This window comes from Chelon labrosus (assembly GCF_963514085.1).
Source record: "Chelon labrosus genome assembly, chromosome: 7".
NCBI classification, from domain to species: domain Eukaryota; kingdom Metazoa; phylum Chordata; class Actinopteri; order Mugiliformes; family Mugilidae; genus Chelon; species Chelon labrosus.
In genome coordinates this window covers 8,593,641-8,616,937 of record NC_140343.1, presented here as the reverse complement: position 1 = coordinate 8,616,937, position 23,297 = coordinate 8,593,641, and the positions used below count along the sequence as shown (strand labels likewise).

The following is a 23,297-nucleotide window of genomic DNA, read 5'->3' as shown; positions in this document are numbered from 1 at the left end:
AGTGGTTAATGCAGCTGTGAAATATTTCATAGCCGCCTTGATAGTAATTGATTTCCTGCCCGATGTGGTTTGAGTGTAGGTGCGTGCGCTTCTGGAGTCCTGCAGTTATAATAACCTGCAGAGATCAGCTTTTGATCTATCATTTAGAGATGACACGATGAATATTAACACGTTAATCCGACATGTTTGAAAGGGCCCGTGTTACCAGAGTTCGGTCATAAAAGTTGACTTCAAACACCAGACAATGGAGTCATTAGCTCTGGTCTTTTACTCTTCATCAAAACTTTTGGACAAAAACTGATTTAAAGCACAAAATGGTGGGATAATCAGACTATGAACAGTAGCCATGCAACATACTCACCACTTTTAGTGCAATATATGTAATATATATGTATTAAGATAGTATTTTTGTCAGGCATGCATATTTAGAAAGTTTAATCATTAGATAGTTTGTTCAACATGATTTTAAAGCATGCAGCATTTGCTTAGATTTTGTGAATCTAAGAAAATGTGTTTATGTTGTGGTGTATATTGAATATATTGGTGTAGACACCGATCAGCCACAACATTAAAACCACTGACAGGTGAAGTAAATAACACTGACTTTTTTGTGACAACACAGTGTTCTGCTGGGAAACTTTTGGACCTGGCATTCGTGTGGATGTTACTTAGACATGTAGCACCCACCTCGACCTGACCAGGCACCCCCACCCCACCGCATCGCAATGACACTCCTTGATGGCAGCAGCCATCCCCAGCAGGATGCAGCCTGACACAGGCACACAACTCAAAAATGCTTTAGGACCAGCTTAAAAAATAACATGAAGAACAGCACAAGGTGTTGGCCTGGCCTCCAAATTCACTAGATCCCAAACTGATCAAGTATCTGTGGGATGTTCCACAGAGGCCCCTCCCCTCAACCCATAGGACCCAAAGGCCCCCACTAACAACATCCTGTTGCCAGACACCACAGGACACCCTCAGAAGACCCATGTCCATTCTCTGATGAGTCACAACTGTTTTGGAGGCAACTGGGGAGACCTACACAATATTAGGAAAGTGGTCATAATGTTACGCAGTTTTTAAAATAAATAAATACATCTTTTTTTTTTTTTTTTACTGAATAACAGATCACTTCCAGCATCAAACACTAGTCAATTTTCAAGGTTTTTATTCAGTTTTTTTTTTTACCTATTTCTTGAACAAAGCGATAAACCATCAAATCTGATATTTAAATAACAAATCTAAAATAGTAAGCCTCAGATAACGATGAAGAGTAATAAAAGTGAGAAACACATATTTCATCGCTACGTTGTAAAAGTGATAGATCAATCCGCCTCTGCCGCTTTAAAGCAGAACAAGTCTGAAGATAAATCAGACCAACACTCACTATGGGTAATAGAAAACCTGATCATGTCATCGCTGTTACGTTTAATATTTATGGAAAGCTGATGTCCCAGAAACACAACAACAACAAAAAAAAAAGAAGCTACATGACAAAGAAGTCTGATAACAGCTGTTGGAGTCATGTATAAATAGCACTGCCAGACTGGCTTCCTGGCAGTGCCAATACTTCCGCAACCCACTCATTAAGGTGTTTGTGAAGACAATAGAGAGAGTCACTAAACAACGGATGCACAGGTTTTCCGGGGAGCTCGTGTTCCATGCTGAATTAGTTTAGCAATGACATGTTGATGAATGTTTTCATTCAGGGTATTGAAATTACAATGTTCATGGAGCAGAGCCTGCACGCTGTATCGGCCCCAGACGCTCGAGCACAAACGCTGCGGGGTAGCGGGGAAATGTGTCTGCGAACATAAACCTCCCTTTTGAAATCTGTTGCTTTCCTCCAGCTGCTAATCCTCACCGGTCCGCGCCACCTTCCTCCACCTCCGGTCTCCCCGCCTCTCTTCTCTCCATCCCTCCCACCGTCGGCGGCTCCGGTTGGAGTGCAGCTACCGTTAATTAGAGCTGCTAATTGAGCACATCCAAACGTTGAATAAAACATGGATCCGGGAAGAGAGGCCCATTATTACATTCAGAAGAGGGCTCTGAAGAAAGTTTACGAGCCTTTAATTTATGCCGATGTGAAATTGCATTCATTTAGGCTCGCGTCCAATGCAAGCTTTGTGTTTGCATGCTTCAGGGTGTGTGCGTAGGTAACACATCATTTTTTAGTGTTTGGGTAGAGTGGGTGTTTTCGAGGATGATGGCCTCCCCCTTTGTTTTCTGAATGCGGTGATTGCATTTTCTCATTAAGTAAAGTTTTAAAGCAAAACACAGATTAAAAATGTCATTTATCTCCTCGCCAATGAACGCTTAACACTTTTAATGAATTGGCCTCCGCCGCTTAATGCCGCGTGGCCGTGCGCTTATGCAAATTCCCGTGTGTGTGAGGCGTATTTAGGCACAGATCACAGGGACGGTCCAGCTCTCCTATAACGTTGCTCACCAGTCAATAGATTTACATTCCCATAAACGAAGTAAGATCATGTAGATTTAAATGATTGACATTCAAAGGATTATGTGCAGTTTCCTCTTTACATTTCAGTGCATTTATAAGAAAGAAACAAGAAGGTGTGTGTCAGGAATTGAATGAATTCCTCAAAATATCCTTTAAATTTGTTTTGTTTTAATTTTAGAATAGAAAGAAGTGTATTTCTTGTCTGTGCATTTTTATCCACAGTAGCTTTGCATTATTTTCCTGCTTACTGCATTCATTCCCTCTCTCTAGTATTTCTTTTTTACTGTATATGTGCTCGCCCTGCATTAAGAGCAGCTTAGCTCTGTCACAGTCAGCCAGGCTTTTTGATCTTTGGAGCTATATGAAAACACTGTGTTCTAATACACAAGCCATAAGAGATTTACCTTTTTTTTCTTTTTCTTTTACATCTCTCCCACTTAATCCTGCTATTTAAATTTCATGCATACAGTGAGCCTTTACGTACGGGCTCACATCACGCTGTCGATGTTTAAATCGATTAACCCTCCTCGACGTCGCCGGCAGATTTAACGACGAGCGGGTTTGAAGCTCGCCGTGGCCGCTCTCGCTGTCGCCACCTCGGGACGGCGCCTTGGCTCCGGCTGATTCACAAGTGGGCAAAGAAGCGCGAGTGGGTGAGAGACGGCGAGCAACCTCTGACGGCACCCGCCTGTCACTCAAAGCGTCCAGTCGCTTAATTATGCACAAATATACGCCTGTGATGAATTAATAAATAAATTTTACTGGGATGTAAAGATACTTGTTTCTGCTGGGAATCACTCAAGTGGCCATTTAGGGGATTTCAGGTTTGGGCAATCTGAACTGCTGCACTGGATTGACACTGCAACATCTCTTGTTCATTAACACGCAGATGACCTAGAAAATGGAATTTGTTGTACATTTGATGGCATTTCAGTCTGTGCATGCATGCATATACATCGACCAGCCACAACATTATGACCACTGACAGGTCAAGTAAATAACACTGATCATCAATGGTGAATGCAATTTAATGTTCTGCTGGGTTACTTTTGGACCTGGCATTCATTCATGTGGATGTTACTTAGACATGTTCCACCCACCTAGACCAGACCAGGCACCCCCACCTCATAGCAATGACACTCCTTGATGGCAGCAGCCATCCCCAGCAGGAGGCAGCCTGACACAGACACACACGCAAAAACGCTTCAGGAACAACTAAAAAAAAAACATGAAGAACAGCAAAAGGCCTCCAAATTCACTGATCAAGTATCTGTGGGATGATCCACAGAGGCCCCTCCCCTCAACCCATAGGACACAAAGCCCCCCACATACAACATCCTGTTGCCAGACACCACAGGACACCCTCAGAAGGACCATGTCCATTCTCTGATGAGTCACAACTGTTTTGGAGGCACAAGGGAGACATACACAATATTAGGAAGGTGGTCATAATGTAACGCCTGATCGGTGCATGTCCGCTGAACATGTCTCTTTCAGTCTTTGCTTTGCTCTACTTGAATTTTATTTGTTCTCTCTCTGCGATGCTGGTGCTTGCTCCTCAAACGTTTACAGCACTTTGTTGACTTGGAAAAAAGGGGAAACACTGATGTGAAGAGAGAGAGAGAGAGACTGTAGCACTAGGAGACGGAGCCAGACTCTGGGGACCTGTTGCTCTTTTCACATCAGCCTCTACTGCTATGTTACATTACAGCAAGCTGCTGCTGAATCGATGCCCACCAGGGATATGTTGGCTGGTGTTTTATAGCAGGGCGCAGAGTGGTGGTGGAGGGAGGGAGGGTGTGTGTGTGTGTGTTATTCTGGTGGGAATTAAAAGGAAGGGAGTGAATAAAGTGGCATGACTTAATAAACAAGCTTATAAAGAGGCCCTGATACTTTCAGCGCGGAGGAACAAAGGGAGGTCGAACTGAACACGCACGAAAACGCGTACAGTGTAGCTTCCTTAGTCCACGTTGCTGTACAGTTAATGTACACTTGATTCCATTATTTGATAACGGATCAAAGCAGACAAAAAAAAGAGTTCAGCCACGCAAGAATGTGCGGTTGCGCTGATGTGTTTTGCCTCTTTTTATCTCGCTTCACCCACCTTTCCGCCAGAAGAGGTGACTGCGTAGACACAGAGTGCTTCTTCCCATTACACTCTCCTTCATTTATAATCCTTTGACTGCTCTCGCCGAGTGCGTAGGTGTAATGTAATGGAGTGCCGCCACGCAAACAGGCTCACTGGGCACCCAGAGGCGCTTGCACTTCAAACTCAAGCAGACTGTTTTCCTCCTGTGCTAGCTTTAAGAACATTACTCATTCCTCAACCCTCGTCGTTTTTCTTTTTTTACATATACACACACACACACCTCGGTACCGCGTGGTGATGTTCGGCGAGTCCAGAAAATTGGCCAAGGTTAAAACGCATCTTGGCTCCACCTGGGGGTGATGAAACAGACTGTGAAAGAGTGAGAAAGGAAGGATATTTGTACTCGGTTGCTTTCTGGACCGGTGAACTAGCCATCTAAAATCCCCCCCTAATGTGGTTGTCCATTTAAATTCAATCTGCCTTTTTGAAAAGATGACAAACATGCTGTGCTGCATAAATGGCTGCTACCCACTTTAAGCAGTAACAGGTCACCTGTTGTTGCACAGTAAAACTAATGTACCAGCCCGTTTTATGTGCAGTTGCCACTAAAATGTGATCATCTTGTGATTTTTAACAGGTACAACACCTCATTACCATTTCATAGCATGCCTTTGTTTTTGTTTTGAACAGATTGTACTTCTGTAGTGTTTTAATTTTATTTCATTTCAATAGCCTCTCCATAGCGAACAGAAATGTGTACTGCCTCATATTGTTAAGGCTCATTTAAGGTACTGCCGGAGGTGGACGATGTACCCTACGCACGTAGCCTACGCCGGTGCGTCAGTCTGGCTCGCTCTGTAAGAACACCACCAAAACACTAGTCGCCGCTGCGTCTTTTTTTGCCTTAATTTTTTGTTTTTACTTCCTGCTTCACCTTCAACAATGGCGACTGAAACTTTCGGCAAAATTTTACCAAAAACGAGTCCTGCAAACGTTTGTATCTCCAAACCTCCTCAGTTAACCTTCCCTCGATTCCATCTTTATTGATCCACAACAACCAATTCCAAAAACTGCGGAGCTGGAGAAGCAGCCGGAAATACTGAAGCGGAAATGCGCTACTACCAAGTCGACTAATCTTGCGGACAGCGTTGCGGTAGTTACATTTCTGGGGAGGTGCGTGTCAGGCTACGGTGTCTGGGCTGATGTCGTAGCTACGGCGTCAAATTGACGCAGAAGTATAAACCGTGCATTATGCTAAAATTTCTGCGACTGCCTACTATTTGGGCCTTTGCGTGCTTAATTTAAGCAACAATCTGCGAAGTCATCAAGGTTATGATATATCCAAAAAACAAAGCTGAAACAAGGAAAACTGGACTTGTATGGTTTCTTGAAGATGTTTTGCCACTGATCCAAGTAGCTTCTTCAGTTCTAAATGACTGGTTGGAAGTTTGGGTTTCATCAGGAACATCTGTGAGTGGTGCCCACCTGAAACTCACACAGCAAGGGTCTCTAACAACTGGATAACTGAGATATAATCTGCCACCAGCTTACATTACAGTCTTAACTTCCGTAACCCAAGAAGTTTAACCCACATTCACACCCCAAGACTGGAGCCTCTGACTGATGGGTAATGCCCACTGATGTTCCTATTTAAACCTCGACTCCCCCACCAGCCCCTTAGAACTGAAGAAGGTATTCGGAGTGGCGAAACGTCTTCAAGAAAGTCTACAAGTGTAATTGCCTTTCTTTAACGTGTTTGGATAACAACCAGATCCTTACCTGTTCTTTCTCCAATGATTGGTACTCCAACTACTCAGTAATGGCCAGAGATTCCAGTCACAAGGTGTGAACGGGAGTGACACTTTTCAGGGACAGATGTTCAGACCGGGTTCCCACTATTTGTGTGTAACTTTTGCCAAATTTGGGTTAGAGTTTCTCATGCCCGCTATATTTCTGTACACATGATGTTAACAACTTGGCCATTCCATCCATTATCTATAACCACTTACCTTGTACATCCTCATAGGGGACTGCAGAGTTCTTCTCTCAGTTCTTCTGTGGATCCCTTTAAGCATTTCTTATTTAGACCCTCTCCCTTTTTCTCATCTTGGTACAAGAGTCTTATGGCTTTGCAATTAAGATTGTGATATTTTTCATTTTATTTTTTAAATTTAAGTTGAAACACATTCACCTTGCGTGCGCTAGTTTTTTTGTATACATTACCCTATCTTTCAAATTTCCCTTTCACGTAAGGTTAGTCATTGCTGACCTTTTGCAGCAGAGACATGTCTAGCAGCAGCAACTGTGGATTTCTAGTCGTGTCGGAGCCTGTTACACAGTTTTTGGACACTTTGCATCATGGGTAAAGACACTTTCCTACTCTGTAGCTGACTAATCATATATGACAAACAGCATCTCTGTTCTGCTGTCTAAGATGGTAATTATGTCATTACTATGCAGCATTCCTGGTAAAATGCATGCTGGTGTGTGTATTGTGGAGATGCAATCATGACAGTTAATCGCAGTGACCTGTTTTTAATGTATTCATAGATTTACTATGGGAGGGAATACAATTATTTTTCAGACAAGCAGCCACGTCCGTATACATGTGTATTGTGTGCGCGTGCATGGGAGGTGGTGAGGATACTGATTAGATTCAAGACTGCGAGGAGCTTTGACAATGGAGCGTTGAGCATGTCACATTTTATGTGTAATTTTATGACAATAAGCACTATGTCATTACACGAGCCTATAAGTATAAAGGGACTCACAAGGACATTCATCACACGCCTCCTGCACGCATACACATTTAATCTGCTGTGATTGTTTGTGACGCACTTAGTATTTAATTCTATGTAGCTGTCAGGTGTCAAAGTGATTGAGCTGTTGAAATATCCTGTTCTTTTCAGTATACTGTCTGCGTTGTGTGTGTGTGTGTGTGTTCAGTGTGCTCCGTGTTTGTGCAATCCCCGTGGTCCCCACTCATCATGAGGGTGGTTAAGAAAAGTCTTTCCCTGGTGTACACCAATCAGGTTACACAGAGACGGTCTCTCGGCGAATGTTGTACCATTTTTCTCTTCATCTAAGCTGCCATTTCGCTTGGATTCCCCCGGCTCTGCTGCCACGCTACATCAAGGCCTTATTTTCGGTGGTTTTTCACACTCAGTTTGACGTGTTTTTACTCCGAGCAAAGACAGTCTAACCGGCACAGGTGAGCAGAAGGTCTCCATTTGGAAGAGGGTAACAGTGGAGATGAATTCGCAGTGCTTTGCTGGTGCTTTTTGTGATTTGTTCAGATTTATTACTTCATTGTTCCTGGTATTGCGGTTGCTACTGCGGTCATGCTGTCGTCTGATACCACACACAAACCTAGGTTTGTCTGAGCCTCAATCAGACAGGAGTTTAACCACTTAAAATATTCAATTTTAAAGAAATATGTGCATACATTACTGAAATATTTAGTCCAAACATTGGTCGTTGTTGGGGAAACCTTTATCCTAAAAAAATTTATTTTTTAAACTATTTTCCAAACTATTTTGGGATCACCAGCCCTGAGCAAAGACAGTCTAACCAGCAGAAAGTGAACAGAAGGTCTCCATTTGGAAGAGGATGACAGTTGGAGATGAGTTTGACCACTTTATTGACAGAAATAGTCTCTTTTAAAGAAATATTTGTGTACGTTACTGAAATATTCAGTTGAAGCAATGGTCGTTACTTGGAAACCTTTATCCTAAAAATTTATTTTGACTCCATTCTTCTCCAAACTACTGTGGGATCACCAGAACACACATGTTTTTGTGTCATTCCGGACTACACAGTTGGATTGCATTACTGTATGTACAGCATGATTAAAGCTTACTGCAAGGAGATGACTGACACGTGAGAAGTCGTTTCCCCGCCAGCGCTCCAAACATGTAGTGTCTGCTCTGTGCCGGTTAAACCCCATTTGGCCAGGCAGTTGGAAAGTGAATTTCCTCTGAAGCTGCCTTCTGTTTGTCAGTCAGTGATAAATCTATTCTGAATTTCATCTCCCCTTCACTGTCTAGTCCGTTAGGAAAAGAGGATCACTTTTATGTTACAGCAAGTTGAAGGGCTGAGAGCTTAGGGCCTGCTCGTCTGGTTGTCACCAGTGTGTGTGTCTCTGTGTGTGTGCGTGTGTGCTGCTATCCTTCTGTGCCAATGCTTCAGAGGTCTAATATAGCCAAAGCACTGATAAACACTTTGGGTGAACCCCCGGAGAGCGACTGCATGTCAAGTTGTCGATGTCTGCCTTTAACTCGCACACATACTCCACGGGCACACTCCTGCACAATGTGTTGCATCAAAAGTATTATCTAAAACTGCTCCCTCTATCTTCTGTCCCCCTCGCCTTTTCTCCTCTACTCCTCAGCACTTAGACCCAGAATAAGTGGCGGCTTAACATTTCTAAACCTGGGCAACACACAACCATCTTTTTACAGATGCGGGGAAGCCGGCGCCTCGGGCAGTCTTCTTCCTCTGATGGTGTGCTGTTTTAATGATATCATGGGTAATGGTGCCTGATACATAGCAAATGCTACATTAGATACCAGTCCGAAAAAACACTGGCTTGATACGGCTTGATACGCGAAGATCTGTCTTGAGTGCTGTGGGGTTGTGGAGTGCAAGAAAAAGTCTGATTTTTCATTTGTGCGCCTTGTAATTTCAATTTTACCTCTGTGCAATCTCAAAAATTGGCACCCTATAATTTTAGTTCACTGGTGGTCCCTAAAAGGAGGCGTTATCAAGTAATTGTGCCCTGATTTTAACTTAAACGCCGTGCTTCTTGTGACCCTGCAGCAAGAATGATGAAGTAGGTCAGCGATTGTTAGTGACACGTGGACAGAGAGTCCCTGTAATAATTTGCAAATAACATACAGGTTAAATATAGGATGCATCACCGTCGCTCCACTTCGCATTTGATGATAAAGGGCTGAGTTTTTTTTGCTGGAAAGGACATTTACTTTGTTTTTTTTTTTCCGTTTTTTTTGTGTGCATGACATTTGCCTTTGTTTTCGTGAGGTGGGTGGGTTTCAACGGTGAATGGAGAAGACAAAGTGACATGTCATGCAACACCGGTCTACAGTTACCCTTCAACCAGCAGGAGAATACACTTTTGTCAAATGCCTTCCTGATTTTATGCATCACCCGAAACTTTTGTACAGGGCAGTACATATGTACACCAATCAGGCATAACATTATGACCACCTTCCTACTATTGTGTCCGTCTCCCTTGTTCTTCCAAAACAGTTTTGACTCATCAGAGAATGGACATGGTCCTTCTGAGGGTGTCCTGTGGTGTCTGGCAACAGAATGTTGTTAGTGGGGACCTTTGGGTCCTATAATAGCTTGAGGGGAGGGGCCTCTGTGGATCATCCTACAGATACTTGATCAGTTTGGGATCTAGTGAATTTGGAGGCCAGGTCAACATGTTTTTTTTTTAGTTGTTCCTAAACTGTTCTTGTGTGTGTGCCTGTGTTAGGCTGCATCTTCATTAAGGAGTGTCATTGCTATGGGTTGGGGGTGCCTGGTCTGGTCTAGGTGGGTGGTACGTGTCTAAGTAACATCCACACGAATGAATGCCAGGTCCAGAAGTTTCCCAGCAGAACATTGGATTGTCACAAGGATGGTCAATGGTATTTACTTCTCGTGTCAGTGGTTTTAATGTTGTGGCTGATGGGTGTATTTTGTGTGGGCACTAGGTCCATTGTTAATTGTACCAAACATATAATGGTATATGGTCCCACTCATGGAACTTGAACTTGACTGTATCGTACTATTTAGTTGTAACAGTAGGTGGCGCTAGCGGCTCGACCGACTTTCGTGCTTCACTAAAGTCGCAGAAATAATGTGCCTGGAAAAAAAAGGAAAGAAAGTCTAGAAAAACAGTTGTCCGGCAAGTTGAAGACTTGTCGATTGTATGCGATGAAAACACGGATTCCAGCGACGCCGGGAAGTTGACTATAGCTTACTTTGCATTACAGTAAAGTAGATTAAGAAAGGCTGAGAATGACCAGCAGCTATCTCTGTGATGTCCTTTGCATCTCAAACACCAAACTTACTCCTGCCCTCCCAACCTTCGTTCAGTCCAAAGCGTCACTGTTCCCGCTGAGTACAAAACTGTTACAAGTAACAGTGAGTTTAAGATATATTCCACAGTGTTCAGGTGTTAATAAATCTTACTTACAAATATACCTGCCTCCCCCGATGCCCCTCACAACACACCACCCATCATCCTGACTAAGAAACAATCTAAAGCGGCTGTTTTGTGAATGAACTCTTTTAGTAACAAAATAAATGAATACCCTGTAATGAAAAGCCGTGATGTCGGTGAGTTTTTATCGTATATATCGAGCATTATCGTATATCAAGCATTATTTACCTGCATTAATTTGCCGATATACCTCCCCTGAGTGGCCCGGCCCTTTGTATATTTTTCCGTATGTGTCTCTCAGTGAAAAAAGTTTGATCACCTCTGGTATAGCCTTAGGCTTTTTAGTAAATATTAAATAACTGAATACACAATTCTCCCTTTTTTTTGTATTTTTTATGCTATAAATCCTCATGAATATTGATGGTGACTTGTTTGCAATTACTCTCATGTACCTGACAGTGAAAGGCATGCTCGACTCAAACCGGATTTGTTTTCCAACGACGATGCTGTCGTGGGAAAGATAAGGCATCCATATTGATATTCCACAGAGGAGATGAACATGTTGCTCGTCTGCTATACGGCCCATTAAGTCTACTCTCCCTAAAATGCCTTCAGGTGTTGCTGTCTGTTTCGAGTAGATTGTGGAGCCAGTGTGTGTCGTTCCTGTTCCGTTAAATGCCGCCTTTTATAGAGCGAGCGGCGAAGTAAATATTTTATTCCTATATCTGGTTGTTAAGAGCTGATCTGTGATCTTCGGGCATGCTTTTGTGCTTGCGCACCTGGTGAGCCGAGGTTTGCAGACAAGCGTGTGTCTGCGTGGGCGCAATTGTGCGCGCTCATGAGCGTGCTCCCACACCACGGCTCAGTGCCTGACATGTTGGACCGGAGTCTGATTGGATTCCTCGCTCCAGAAACATTAAACCCAGTGACACGTAGAAAAAAAGCTGTGAAGTGTGTGTGTTCATGTGTGTGTGTGTGCATGTGTGTGTGCCTGGTGTATGTGCACAGCATTTGCTTGGATTTTCAGCTTGTATGCGTGTGTGGCTATGTGTGTTTTAGCCGAGACTGCGCGTCTTTCCTTCTGTGTGTGTACGCGTTTTTGCTTCTGCATGCTGGAAGGGAGTTCAATTGTCCTTCAGATCAAGGTCAATGAGCTGTGCCCTATCTCTCTGCTCCATCTATTAGCTGTCCAGCGGAGGGTCTGGGGAAGGATGGATAGAAAGCTTTGACCCCAAGTTAAACACAATCACCTACTGTGGGGAAGGTGACCGTCAAGATGTAATCAGGAACAGATTACTGATTACCTATTTAAAATTGTAATTGGTAGAATGATCCATTGGATGGATGTGTTCAATTAACACTCAGGGTTCCAGCTCTGTTACCCAATCTGATTCCTCTCAGCGTATATTTTTTTAAATCCTACGATGAAGTAGTTTTGTTAGAATTTCGGACATCTGAGATATTCCCGTTTCATTTTCGCATATGCCATTTTTGAATTACATTGCAATGGGTTGATTACAGAGTTCGTTGACTCTACCATATACTGTGTAGACCATCTCTCTGCCTTTATCTGCTACTAAATCTACACTGCACGCTGTTCTGGGAATGGGTTCCTTTTTGTGAGGAAAAACATTTCTGCTGTCACATCTTTCAATGGATCTACCGCCCCATGTGATCCTTTGAGCACCTGTCTCCTTTTCGATTGCCTCCCGTCCATTTTTCCCCGAGAATTGGCTTAGGCCCGAGTTAACCGAGAAGCCGGCGAAGTGACTGATCGACCAAAGCCTCCTCGGTGCGTGCCAGCTTAGACGCATGCAGGTGATAGGAGCGAGGGATTGAGCCTCTAACGCTCTGTGTAGATTCACGGTGAAAAATGGCCAGTATGCTAAACAGCGCCGGGAAAACGGCTTTACAACTAATGCATGAATACTTTTTATCGATGAAGTAACTTCATTCAGAGCACAGAGAACAGGAGATTTTGCAGATATATTGTTGCGGAGAAGTTGCCTCAGTTCTTCTGTGGATTTAAACTGTCACATGGTCTTCTGTAAACTTGGGTAATCCCACACCGGCTCCATGATGTTGAGATGAGAACTATGTAGAGACCAGACCATCTGTTGCAGGATTCCTTGTTCTTTTTGTTGTTGAGGATAGTAGTTAATGACCATTGTTGTATCTAGAATGGGTTTGTCGAACATCAGAATCTTCTTATCTAAATATACAAATGCACAAAATGTTGGCATGTTTCATTCCTGAAAGATGCTAAATGTAGTATTTCAGTAAATTTCTGTTCATAAGTGGACAATCTGGCAAATATCAATATCAAAAGGTTTCTGTGTGGTGTTTTAAACTTGGATTTTAATGTGAAAATACCACAAAAAAATAACATGCACAGACAGAGCTGGGGATTCTGGACAGGAAGCATTATCCTCCCAGAAAGTAGTAGTTTATGGGAAATTGGGTCATAAGATAGCGAGACATTTTCAGTGACAATACCTGTATTCTGATGGAATACAGTCAATAACAGAAGATATCCCAACAACGATCTCACCGGCACGCTTCCAAAACAGCTCCGACTTTCGAAAGGCACCGACTCTTTGAAGGTCCTGCGCTTTCTGCCTCCAAAGACGGCAGCAGCAGATCCTTTAAGTCCTGTAAGCTGCGAGCTAGAGCCACTGTGGATCAGACTTCTCCCTGCACATCCTTCCTACACCCTGACGCTGATTCATGGCTTTTCAGTCACTGGCAGGTACTCTCCTGCTGGGCAGTAGCAGCCAACAAATTACATACCCGACAACTCTTTTAAAGATACTCCAACTTAGTCGTTTGGCCATAACAGTGTGGCCCTTGTCAAAGTCACTCAGAGCTCAACTGGTTGTTCAATTACCGCCTGATGTACCTGTCACAGGCCTTGACATGCTGTATTGTTACGACTTCACATTTGCCTATACTGTGAGGGATATTGGTTCATGTTTTCATATTAATCAGTGTTCAGTGTTGTGGTATCTAGGGGCTTTGTGAGTGCAAAAAACATAGACTGTATATAAATATGGAGAATGCGTCCCCACTTCCTTGCATTGGCCAAACTGACGCTAGTTTCCCAGGGATACATGCAACGCCATCCCTCGAGTTCAAGACTGGAGCCACGCGGAGCTGCGATATCGATGACCTGACCACACTTCCAGTGGACTCACTCGCGTTTTCTTTTAATTTCGTTTAATTAATGCTAAGCTCTGCTCTACCTCCACTGTACTTGTCGCCATTACGTCACATCCTGTTTCTATAGTGTCAAATAACTAACTAAAACGAATCCTATTCAATAAATTGACACTTGAACATGCATCAACTTTATATTAACTACCAAAAATGACGTGTATTTTAGTGTTTTAGTTTGGGCCAAGTCCCATCTGCTATCATGGAAGAGGTGGAGCTTATGACCTATACTGCAGCCAGTCACCAGGGGGAGCTCTACTTGCTTTGGTTCCACCATCCATCGTTATACAGTCTATGGCGAAAACAAATAACTAAGCTGAAATGCAGGTTGAACAGCTGCCTCCCTAAAGTTACAACTAGTCTTAGAAGAATGGGTTTAATTCCTGTGAACTTTAAACTCAATTGCAAGCCGCCTGCTAGTCTGTATTGGAAATAAAGTGAAAACAAGCTATCTGTCTTGCTGTTCTGTGTCCCAGCGGGAACCACAATGAGCATCTAATCCCAGCCTCGCTTTTTATTTATAGCCAACACACCTGGCTGACCAAGCTTTTCTGTTTAAAAAAACAAACAAAAAAACACTTTAAAGCGGGAAAAAAGGCGTTTCCTCCAACTGATAATGTCACATTATCACCCTCCGGGATGAAGCAAAATATGTTCATCATTCTAGAAGCGAAAATGCTTCCTAGCATTCGTACGGAAAGTTCTGGATTTAATCACTTTACAACTTTGCCCCTGTGTCTGTTTGCACAAAACACCTTACGTGACCCCCCCGAACCACCTGAGTTTCCACCAGGATGCTGCTGCTGATGTTGTTTATGTGCTCATGTTAATTAAATTACTTGGATCTGAGTGGGGATGATTAGCATGCTAGCAGTAATAGCTAGCAGGGAATCCAATAGACTATTATCATAATGAGTCCCTTTGGCGCACCGTGTGGGTAGGTAGAAAAGAAAGAGAAAGAGAGAGAGAGAGAGCGTGAAGCGATTATGTTGGTTGCCCGAAGAGAGGAACGTTACCTCAAAAGACAAGTGAGGTTTTTTCTGTTTTTGTTGGTTTGTTTATTGCAAACGCATGATTTTAATGCATTTGTCCAACCTGGCTGGAACTGGATAATGCCACACAGGGAGAGAGGGGGAAACGCACAGTTCGCCAAGACAAAAACACAACACACACTTAAACAGAACACATAAAAAGCTTCAGTATTTTTAACGCTTAATCATTTTTGTCTTGACTCATTGTGAGGGGAGGGGGAACTTCAAAGGCAAACATGAACGTACATATTCAGTCTCTGCATGTATTTCTGCGGAGACACAAATGCAAATAGTACACACAAACACTCCTGGAGTGGAGTGGGGGGTGGGGGAGGGGGGGTCTGCACTGCAGCAGACACCTGCAGCTGTGCCCCAACTCTGCTCATTATACCGTACCCCCCGTTTTCACATGTTGCTGCCGCACATATGCCCTCGATCTGCTAAATATGATCAGAACCGTGTTTATCAGCTGTGTTTTAGTAATAATGGGTGGATTCATTTATTAAGTGGCTCACATTTGGTTGGGGCGATGTTTACTTTTTTTGAATTATTCATAATGTATGTTTTTCCCGAGAGGCAAGCTTATCCATGTTTTCTTGCGTCTTTATCTCTCGCTGCTTAAACACTTAGCACATATCTCGTCTTAAACAGTTACTGCATTTCCTGCCACAAAAAAAAAAAAAGGGTTTTAAATGGCACCCTTCAGTTTGAGCTCACTCTAGTCAGATGCCAAAAAGCTCTTGAGCAAAAGAGGAAGTGCTGGATTTGCGCTTTGCTCATTAGCTCTAAATTTTAACGGCAGCGCTGTCTTTCATTCTAATGCAGGGAAGGGAAGACATATTGCTGCATATATCCCTTCTTCCCAAAGGAGTTTGAATAAATGCAGCAAAGTTAACTTCATCTGTCCTCTAACGTTTCCTCTGATATCCTCCCACGTACTCTCCTTCAAAAGGATTTCAGCTTAATGTATGCTTCATGTGACAGCTGGGAGTTTTATTAATTAATTTATATAATGATAAAAATGCCATTCTTTTTTCTATAGTGTATAGGTTATTCGGTTTATGTATTATGTATATCAATCAGACATAACATTATGACCATTATGGCTAATATTGTGTAGGTCTCCCTTCTGTATACAAAACAGTTTTGAGTCATCAGAGAATGGACCTTCTGAGGGTGTCCTAGCTGGGGCCTTTGGGTCCTATGATGGGTTGAGGGGAGGGGCCTCTGTGGATCATCCCACAGATACTTGATCAGTTTGGGTCTAGTGAATTTGGCGGCCAAGTTCTTCATCTTTTTTGAGTTGTTCCTAAACCGTTTTGCGCCTGTGTCAGGCTGCATCCTGCTGGGGATGGCTGCTGCCATCAAGGAGTGTCATTGCTATGGGGTGGGGGTGCCTGGTCTGGTCTAGGTGGGTGCTACATGTCTAAGTAACATCCACATGAATGCCACATCCAAAGGTTTCCCAGCAGGACATTGCATTATCACAAGATGGTCAATGTTATTCACTTCTCCTGTCAGTGGTTTTAATGTTGTGGCTTCAAACCTCTTGTAATTTGTCCACCTGTCCCATTCCTCCCACAGACGCCAAGGCCTGCTCCTCCAAAGACTTCCACTGCCGTAATGGAAAGTGTCTCGCTCAGATGTATGTGTGCGACGGTGACGACGACTGCGGGGACGCCAGCGACGAGGAGAAATGCTCGGCTCCGACCTGCGGCCAGCACGACTTCCGCTGCAACGACTCCGAGTGCATCCCCGCCCTGTGGAGCTGCGACGGCGACCCGGACTGCAAGGACAAGTCGGACGAGTCCATGGAGCGCTGCAGCCGCAGGACGGAGGCCCAGAAGCCTCGCTGCCCGGCGAGCGAGTTCCAGTGCGGGAGCGGGGAGTGTGTCCACATGAACTGGAAGTGCGATGGCGACGCAGACTGCAAGGATAAATCGGACGAGGCAAACTGTCGTAAGTCGTCTCGGGATATATTGTATTTATGCGGATGGACTGATGAGTGGGTGGATAACTGAGTGCGCAAACGAGTGTGGAGCTAAACAGACTCGTAGAAGGATAGTGCTGCTGTCATTTTAATTATTATAAAACAAACCCCACACAGACCAAATTTATTCCACTAACAAGAATTGTCTGCGCTGCCACAACATGATATAGCATTTCCCCAGCGCCACAGAACCCCAGCGCTGTTTAAAGCAATTACAAAAATCCATAACAGAGTCATACTATCGGCGTAGTCCTTAATTATAACAAATCTAGCCAGTTTATTCTGAAAGAATGTGCACAATATTTGTTTTCAGTCTGAAGAGAGTTTCTCAGACGCCACCTCACATTCATTCGACTTTACCAGTTTTATAAACTGGATAAAGAATAAATTGCATTAGTAAAATTTTATATTAACATGTCATCCAATTTAATGTTTTGTAATAAAGTGTTTGCTCTGTGCATAGCTCCTGGTCTGAAGGTAAATTCATTGTTAGAAAATGTAATACCAGCTGTTGTCTTTAATGCATGTGATTAATGGATATCAATATTAATGCCTGTTGTGTTGTGGAACAGTGGGTGGCCTGCCACCACTGGAGGGCTATACTTTTCAGGCCGGCATGCTGTTTATTGCGAACAAAGACCATGCCACAAATGTGTCGCGTAACGTATGAAGGCAGATCAATGCTAACTTTATACTTGTGATCCGCGAGTGTGTTGCCATGCAACCATATGATCCGTACAGGCACGAGCAGAACCTCTCTCCGCGTGCACGTTTGGATTGTTTTGTGCGTTCGTGTGCGTGTATGCCTGTGTGGGAGGTGAAGGTCCTTCATCAAGCCAGACCCCCATCTGGTCTCCTCTTCACACTCCCACGCGCCACTCAGTGAGATGACAGCAGCCTCACACATAAGACATGATACAAGCGCACGGAGCGGGCGCACAGAAGTGCTTTCACAAAACATAACCAGTCGCAGGCGCTCCCCAACAGACACTGGCGTGCTGGGAGAACGCATCCGTCCTTACACTTAACAGTCACAGATATGCAGATCGTCATGCACATTCAAAGGCTGAAAGAGGCGGAAATAACCACATGGTACTTCGATAAAGTGTTGGTACGGAACTTAAAGCGCAAGCAGCTACTGCAATGTGTACACCGCTGCTTGTCGTGCATAATAATAACACTCTCTGAAGCTCTCCGTCTCTCTGGGGTGATGGTCGGCGCGCTACCGACATCATTTTACAAGGCCAGCGGGTCATCGCTGTTGTTTTTGAGATCAGAATAACTATGTAGGTATGCACCGCATGATGGGATAGGTTTTGATGTGAATGTATTGTGACAGGAAGGGTGGAAAACAATACTGAGACGAGCGTCACCATTATACAGGCAAGGATGTTACAGTGAACCCATTAATCTTTACCCCTAAGTCCTTATTTGGTATGCATCCTATAATTAACTCAGCCTCATCCTTACTCCTCATAATTGTTGGACATACAGTGAACAGCCAAAACATTAAAACCACTGACAGGAGAAGAGAATAACATTGACGATTTTGTGGCAATTCATTGTTCTGCTGGGAAACTTTTGGACCTGGCATTCATTTGTGTGGATGTTACTTAGGCATGTAGCACCCACCTAGACCAGACCAGGCACCCCCACCCCATAGCAACGACACTCCTTGATGGCAGCAGCCATCCCCAGCAGGACACAGGCACACACAAAAACGCTTTAGGAACAACTCAAAACATGAAGAACAGCACACGGTGTTGACCTGGCTCCAAATTCACTCGGTCCCAAACTGATCAAGTATCTTTAGGATGCACTGGATCCACTCCCTTCAACCCATAGGACCCAAAGACCCCCCGCTAACAACATTTGATAAGAATGGAAGTGGATCGATACTGTTTCCCACCTTACTAATCTTGTACGTTAGCCACGTTTCAGGAACTTTACCCAGGGACTGGGAACCCTTTGGATTTTTGGGTAAATTATTACCCTGTCAAAAAGTTCCTGTTCGAGTGGAGTTGAAAAAATATTGCACATTGTTATAAAAAATATTGCTTAGCTCATCTTTTAGCTGTGTCGTATACATTTAGTTTTAGTTCGGCCCAAGTAACATGGAGTAGGTGGAGCTTATGCCCTGTACTGCAGCCAGTCACCAGGGGGAGCTCTACTTACTTTGGCTTCACTTTAGAGGAGCTGTTTTTGCCATTCATTTTAATATACAGTCTATGGCTGAGTCATGAACTGTATGTGTGTGTACTACAGTATATATAGGTGACTGGGTCTGTGTGCTTGCTCACCACTCTGTGAACTAAAGTGGGCAGTTGGAGGTTTGTGTAAGACAAGATGTTAACGCTAAAGGTGTCTGTGTTATGTAATGAGAGAGGAGAGCACATCTTAGGGAGGAGCAACAATTCAGCGCGAATGAGAAGTGTGCGAATCGGTTTGTTCTCTCTTCCTTCTCTGTGCTCATTCCCGCAGAACCCACCCCCTCGTTATTATATCCCATCTTATTTGAAACATCCGTCTCAATCATCTTTTGTTATTTCACAGACAGCGCAGAGACAAGTGACTGTGAGAATGGAGACAGGAGGTTAATGTAAATGAGAAACGGTCAAATCGTACCTCAAGATTTCTTCTCCTTTTCCCACTGCCACTATTTCTGCAGATGGCAATCCATTATTATTATTATTATTATTCTGATTCATCCGGGGATTTATCGTGATTAGCTGAGCTCAGATCCCAATCATTTGGCTGAACGAATCAGCACATTTTCTGTTGGCGCAGGATTACGTCTTGCACACTTTGCTGATTTTAGCATTAGCACGTGTTTGTCTTTCTTTTTTTTTATCTGAAGCGTTAGAAGTGCAGGTCAGCTTTCCTCTCTATTCACCTACATTTGCACACATCTTGCCGCAAGCTTGCGTTTAAGCCATTTGTGTTTTGTGTCCACTTGCCTACCAGGTGTAAAGGCTGTGTTTGACGGCATGTTTCCTGGTAACTGTGGTTGTGTGCCGCGCAGTTTTTCTAGGCTCCACAGCCATTGATCATGTCTTCCCTCTTCTCCCTCGGCAGAGCTGGTCCAAAACACAACACATGAATAATTAAATAGCCAGTTAAATTGACAAATGAGTTAAATAAACCTGCCCTCTGCCGTTAGAGCGAGCACAAGCAAATGTCTATATACAGTACATGCTCGCATATACGCATCCTCAATGGAAAGGAGCTTTCTTAGGACACTGCATGAACACCGGTCTGGTTTTCTTTTCAGTAGGGAATTTTGTGAGGATTTGTGTGCATGTGTGGGTAAGATTTGTGTGCGATTGATTTCTATTTGATTGGAATTCATGCAAGTTGAAGGGGAACTACTGTTTTTTACAACCTGGACCTTATTTCTGGCATAAAATACGATTGTTTACTCACCCATATAACTTTTCTGTCATTTGTAGTCGTTCAGGATTTATTTAGATCTGCGTATATCCATATAGTGGGAGTGAATGGGGCACCGAAACGCAGCCTCTATATAACGCATTATCTGCCTCGAAACTCGTTCATTTCGCCAATATACTAGATTCAAGATTCAAGATTCAAGATTTCTTTATTGTCAATTTCGCAGTACGTTCACAACATACAGAAAAATCGAAAAAACGTTTCTCTCTCTTTCTCACATAATAATAAAGAGAGAGAGGGGCCGCTGCATCCGTACGCGCCGCCATCTTCACAAAGCCAGAGTTGAATCCGGACTCAGCGAGGAATAGCATTAGCGTACGATAATAAAATATTGGTGAAATGAGATTCGCAGCAGATAATGCGTTATTTAGAGGCTGCTTTTCGGTGCCCCAGTCACTCCCACTATATGGATATACGCAGATCTAAATATTTCCCAAACGACTGCAAATTATACAAAACTTATATGGGTGAATAAACGATCGCATTTATGCCAGGTATAAGGTCCAGGTTGTAAAAAACAGTAGTCCCCCTTTAAATTCCTTAAACTTTTCAAATCAACGTGTGATATTTTATATCCTCAGCTAATTCTAATATGTGTGTGCTTTGTGCCCCCCCCCCCCCCCCAGCCCTGCTCACATGTCGACCTGATGAGTTCCAGTGCGGTGATGGCTCCTGTATTCACGGCACCAAACAGTGTAATAAAGTTCACGACTGTCCAGACTACAGCGACGAAGCCGGCTGCGTCAACGGTAAGTGTCACGCGAGTCGTTTCCTCATATTTCTCTTCACTCGGACAATATAGATGGAGAAACTTTAGTGTTTCATCTGAACGCCAAAGGGAAATTCCACGCTCTGCCTAAACATTTACAAATTTAATCTCTGTTTGCAAGTCGGCACCGTCACGCTTTTTCGGTCCTACTTAATTTGCCCTGAAAATTTGTCCAATTACAGCTTTAATATTCTTAACAAGATTCACAGGGGATGTACTGGAGAGAAGGCACAGATGGCTGCACCGGTTGATTCTGCCCCCTTGAGAGAAACTTTAATCTGAGAACATTTCGCCGCAGAAGAAAGAAAAAGACGCACAAGAACGGGAGCGTCAGGGGCTACAATGTCAAAGTATTTTAAGAGTTGTGGTGTGTTTCTTTTTGCTATAAGTCTCCTCTGAGCCCACTCTACTTGAATCCCCTGAGCGCTGGGAGAGGGAGGAATGATTCAGATTTGCAAAGAAGCTGCGCTGATATTTTTATTTGCCGTAACCACTCGCTTGATATGGCGTACACGTTACAGATGAATAGCACGCAAATCTAAATCGATGAAGCTGCCTTATGCGTTACCGTACACTGAATGCCAAATCTGCTTCAGTGCTTGTACTGTGTCTCTTTCAAAGAACCTCAGCTGCCCTCGAGTCCTCCGCGGTTTAAACTGTGCATACGTTTTCTACGGTGTTTCTCCTTAAGGGCTCGTCTTTATGCTGGGACATTAATCTATGTTTTCCTCGTCTCCTTCAGTTCTTTGTGTACCGCCATCAATAAGCTTGACCAATTCTAACTGCGCACCTTAATCCCTGGGACCTGCGTAGTGTATATTTATAGAACTAATCAATCTTTTTATCAAGCGGCGCCTTACAATGACTTGACGCGCCAGATGGTTTGTTACGCTGGACCATCTGGGAAGTTGTCCTTGGAAACTTGTTTTGAAAAAGGGCAGACAGTTTCGAAAGAAGTACTTGATTGGAGGAGGCGTCTGTCTATCACTGAACCGTATGACGTAGCAGGAGAGCGCCAAAGAGGAAACGTTAACAGGCCTCAATCTGAGGAGTTGTGACAGCTAGGGGCACTAGGGGTGGCGTCACACCTAAAACTGATTCATGATCGGTCCACACCTCTGTGGATCAGCGACAAATGCGTGGCTTGAAGTCCGACAAAATGGATTCCAGTCTGATCCTGTGGTCTCACAAATCTTGCATTAATCCACCTGCTATGGAAGGGAAACCTAATGGAGAGCGGAAAACTGATCTCACTGATTATTACTGATTGTTGTGTAAATACCCTATATCTATACTGGTTGACAGTTTACTTCCTGCTTCACTTTCAACAGTGGTGACTGAAACATTTGCAGAAATTTCCTCAGTTAACCTTTCCTTGATGTGTTCCATCTTTTTTGAGCCAAAACAATCAATTCGAAAACTGCGGCGATGGAGAAGTTTAAAGCAGAAACTCGCTACTACCAAGCAGACCAATCACAGCTCTTGCGGTCTGCACCGCCGCGGAGCGTAGTTACATTTGTTGGGAAGGTGCACATCAGATCCAGCGCCAGGGTCTGCGCTGTTGCCGTAGCTACGGCGTCGCTACGGCTATTTGTGATCTGTCTAATCTATTCTGTTCTGTTATCTGCACAAACTACAACCAGCTTTGCACTCTCCCCACCCTGGAAGACCTGTACAGCTCACGCTGTCTCAGGAGGGCTAAAAACATTCTCAGGGACTCATCCCACCCGGGACACTCATACTTTGAACTGCTGCCCTCGGGCAGACGTTACAGGTCATTACAAGCACGGACAAACAGACTAAAAAACAGTTTCTATGCAAAAGCCATAACCGCATTAAATTAACTGCTGTGCCATATTTATTTATGACTCGTGCAATACTGCAGAAATGTGAGTGTGTGAATGTGAATGCTAGTATACATGTGGTATGTTTTGTTTTTTTTGTCCTTTCTTTCTTTTATGTTCTCTTTTTTAGTTCTCTTTTCACTTTAAGAGAAGGCACTTTAAATTTCGTTGTACTTGTGCAATGACAAATAAAGATATTCTATTCTATATTCTATTCTATTCTTAAAGGTGTATCCATTTACTGCCGCTCTACCAAAATCTTCTTCTGCACAAAA

General features: G+C 43.6%; 1 protein-coding gene across 1 annotated transcript in view; it reads left to right on the top strand.

Annotated features, from left to right (window-relative positions):
• Positions 1–23,297, top strand: part of lrp8 (low density lipoprotein receptor-related protein 8, apolipoprotein e receptor) — a gene marked incomplete at its 3' end in the record, with an annotated part of 164,864 nt that overhangs the window by 102,555 nt on the left and 39,012 nt on the right. Inside the window, exons 5-6 of the mRNA XM_084547835.1 lie at positions 16,554–16,928; positions 21,036–21,158. Of these exons, the coding sequence (XP_084403961.1) occupies positions 16,554–16,928; positions 21,036–21,158 (498 nt within the window). The remainder of the gene's footprint in view (positions 1–16,553; positions 16,929–21,035; positions 21,159–23,297) is intronic.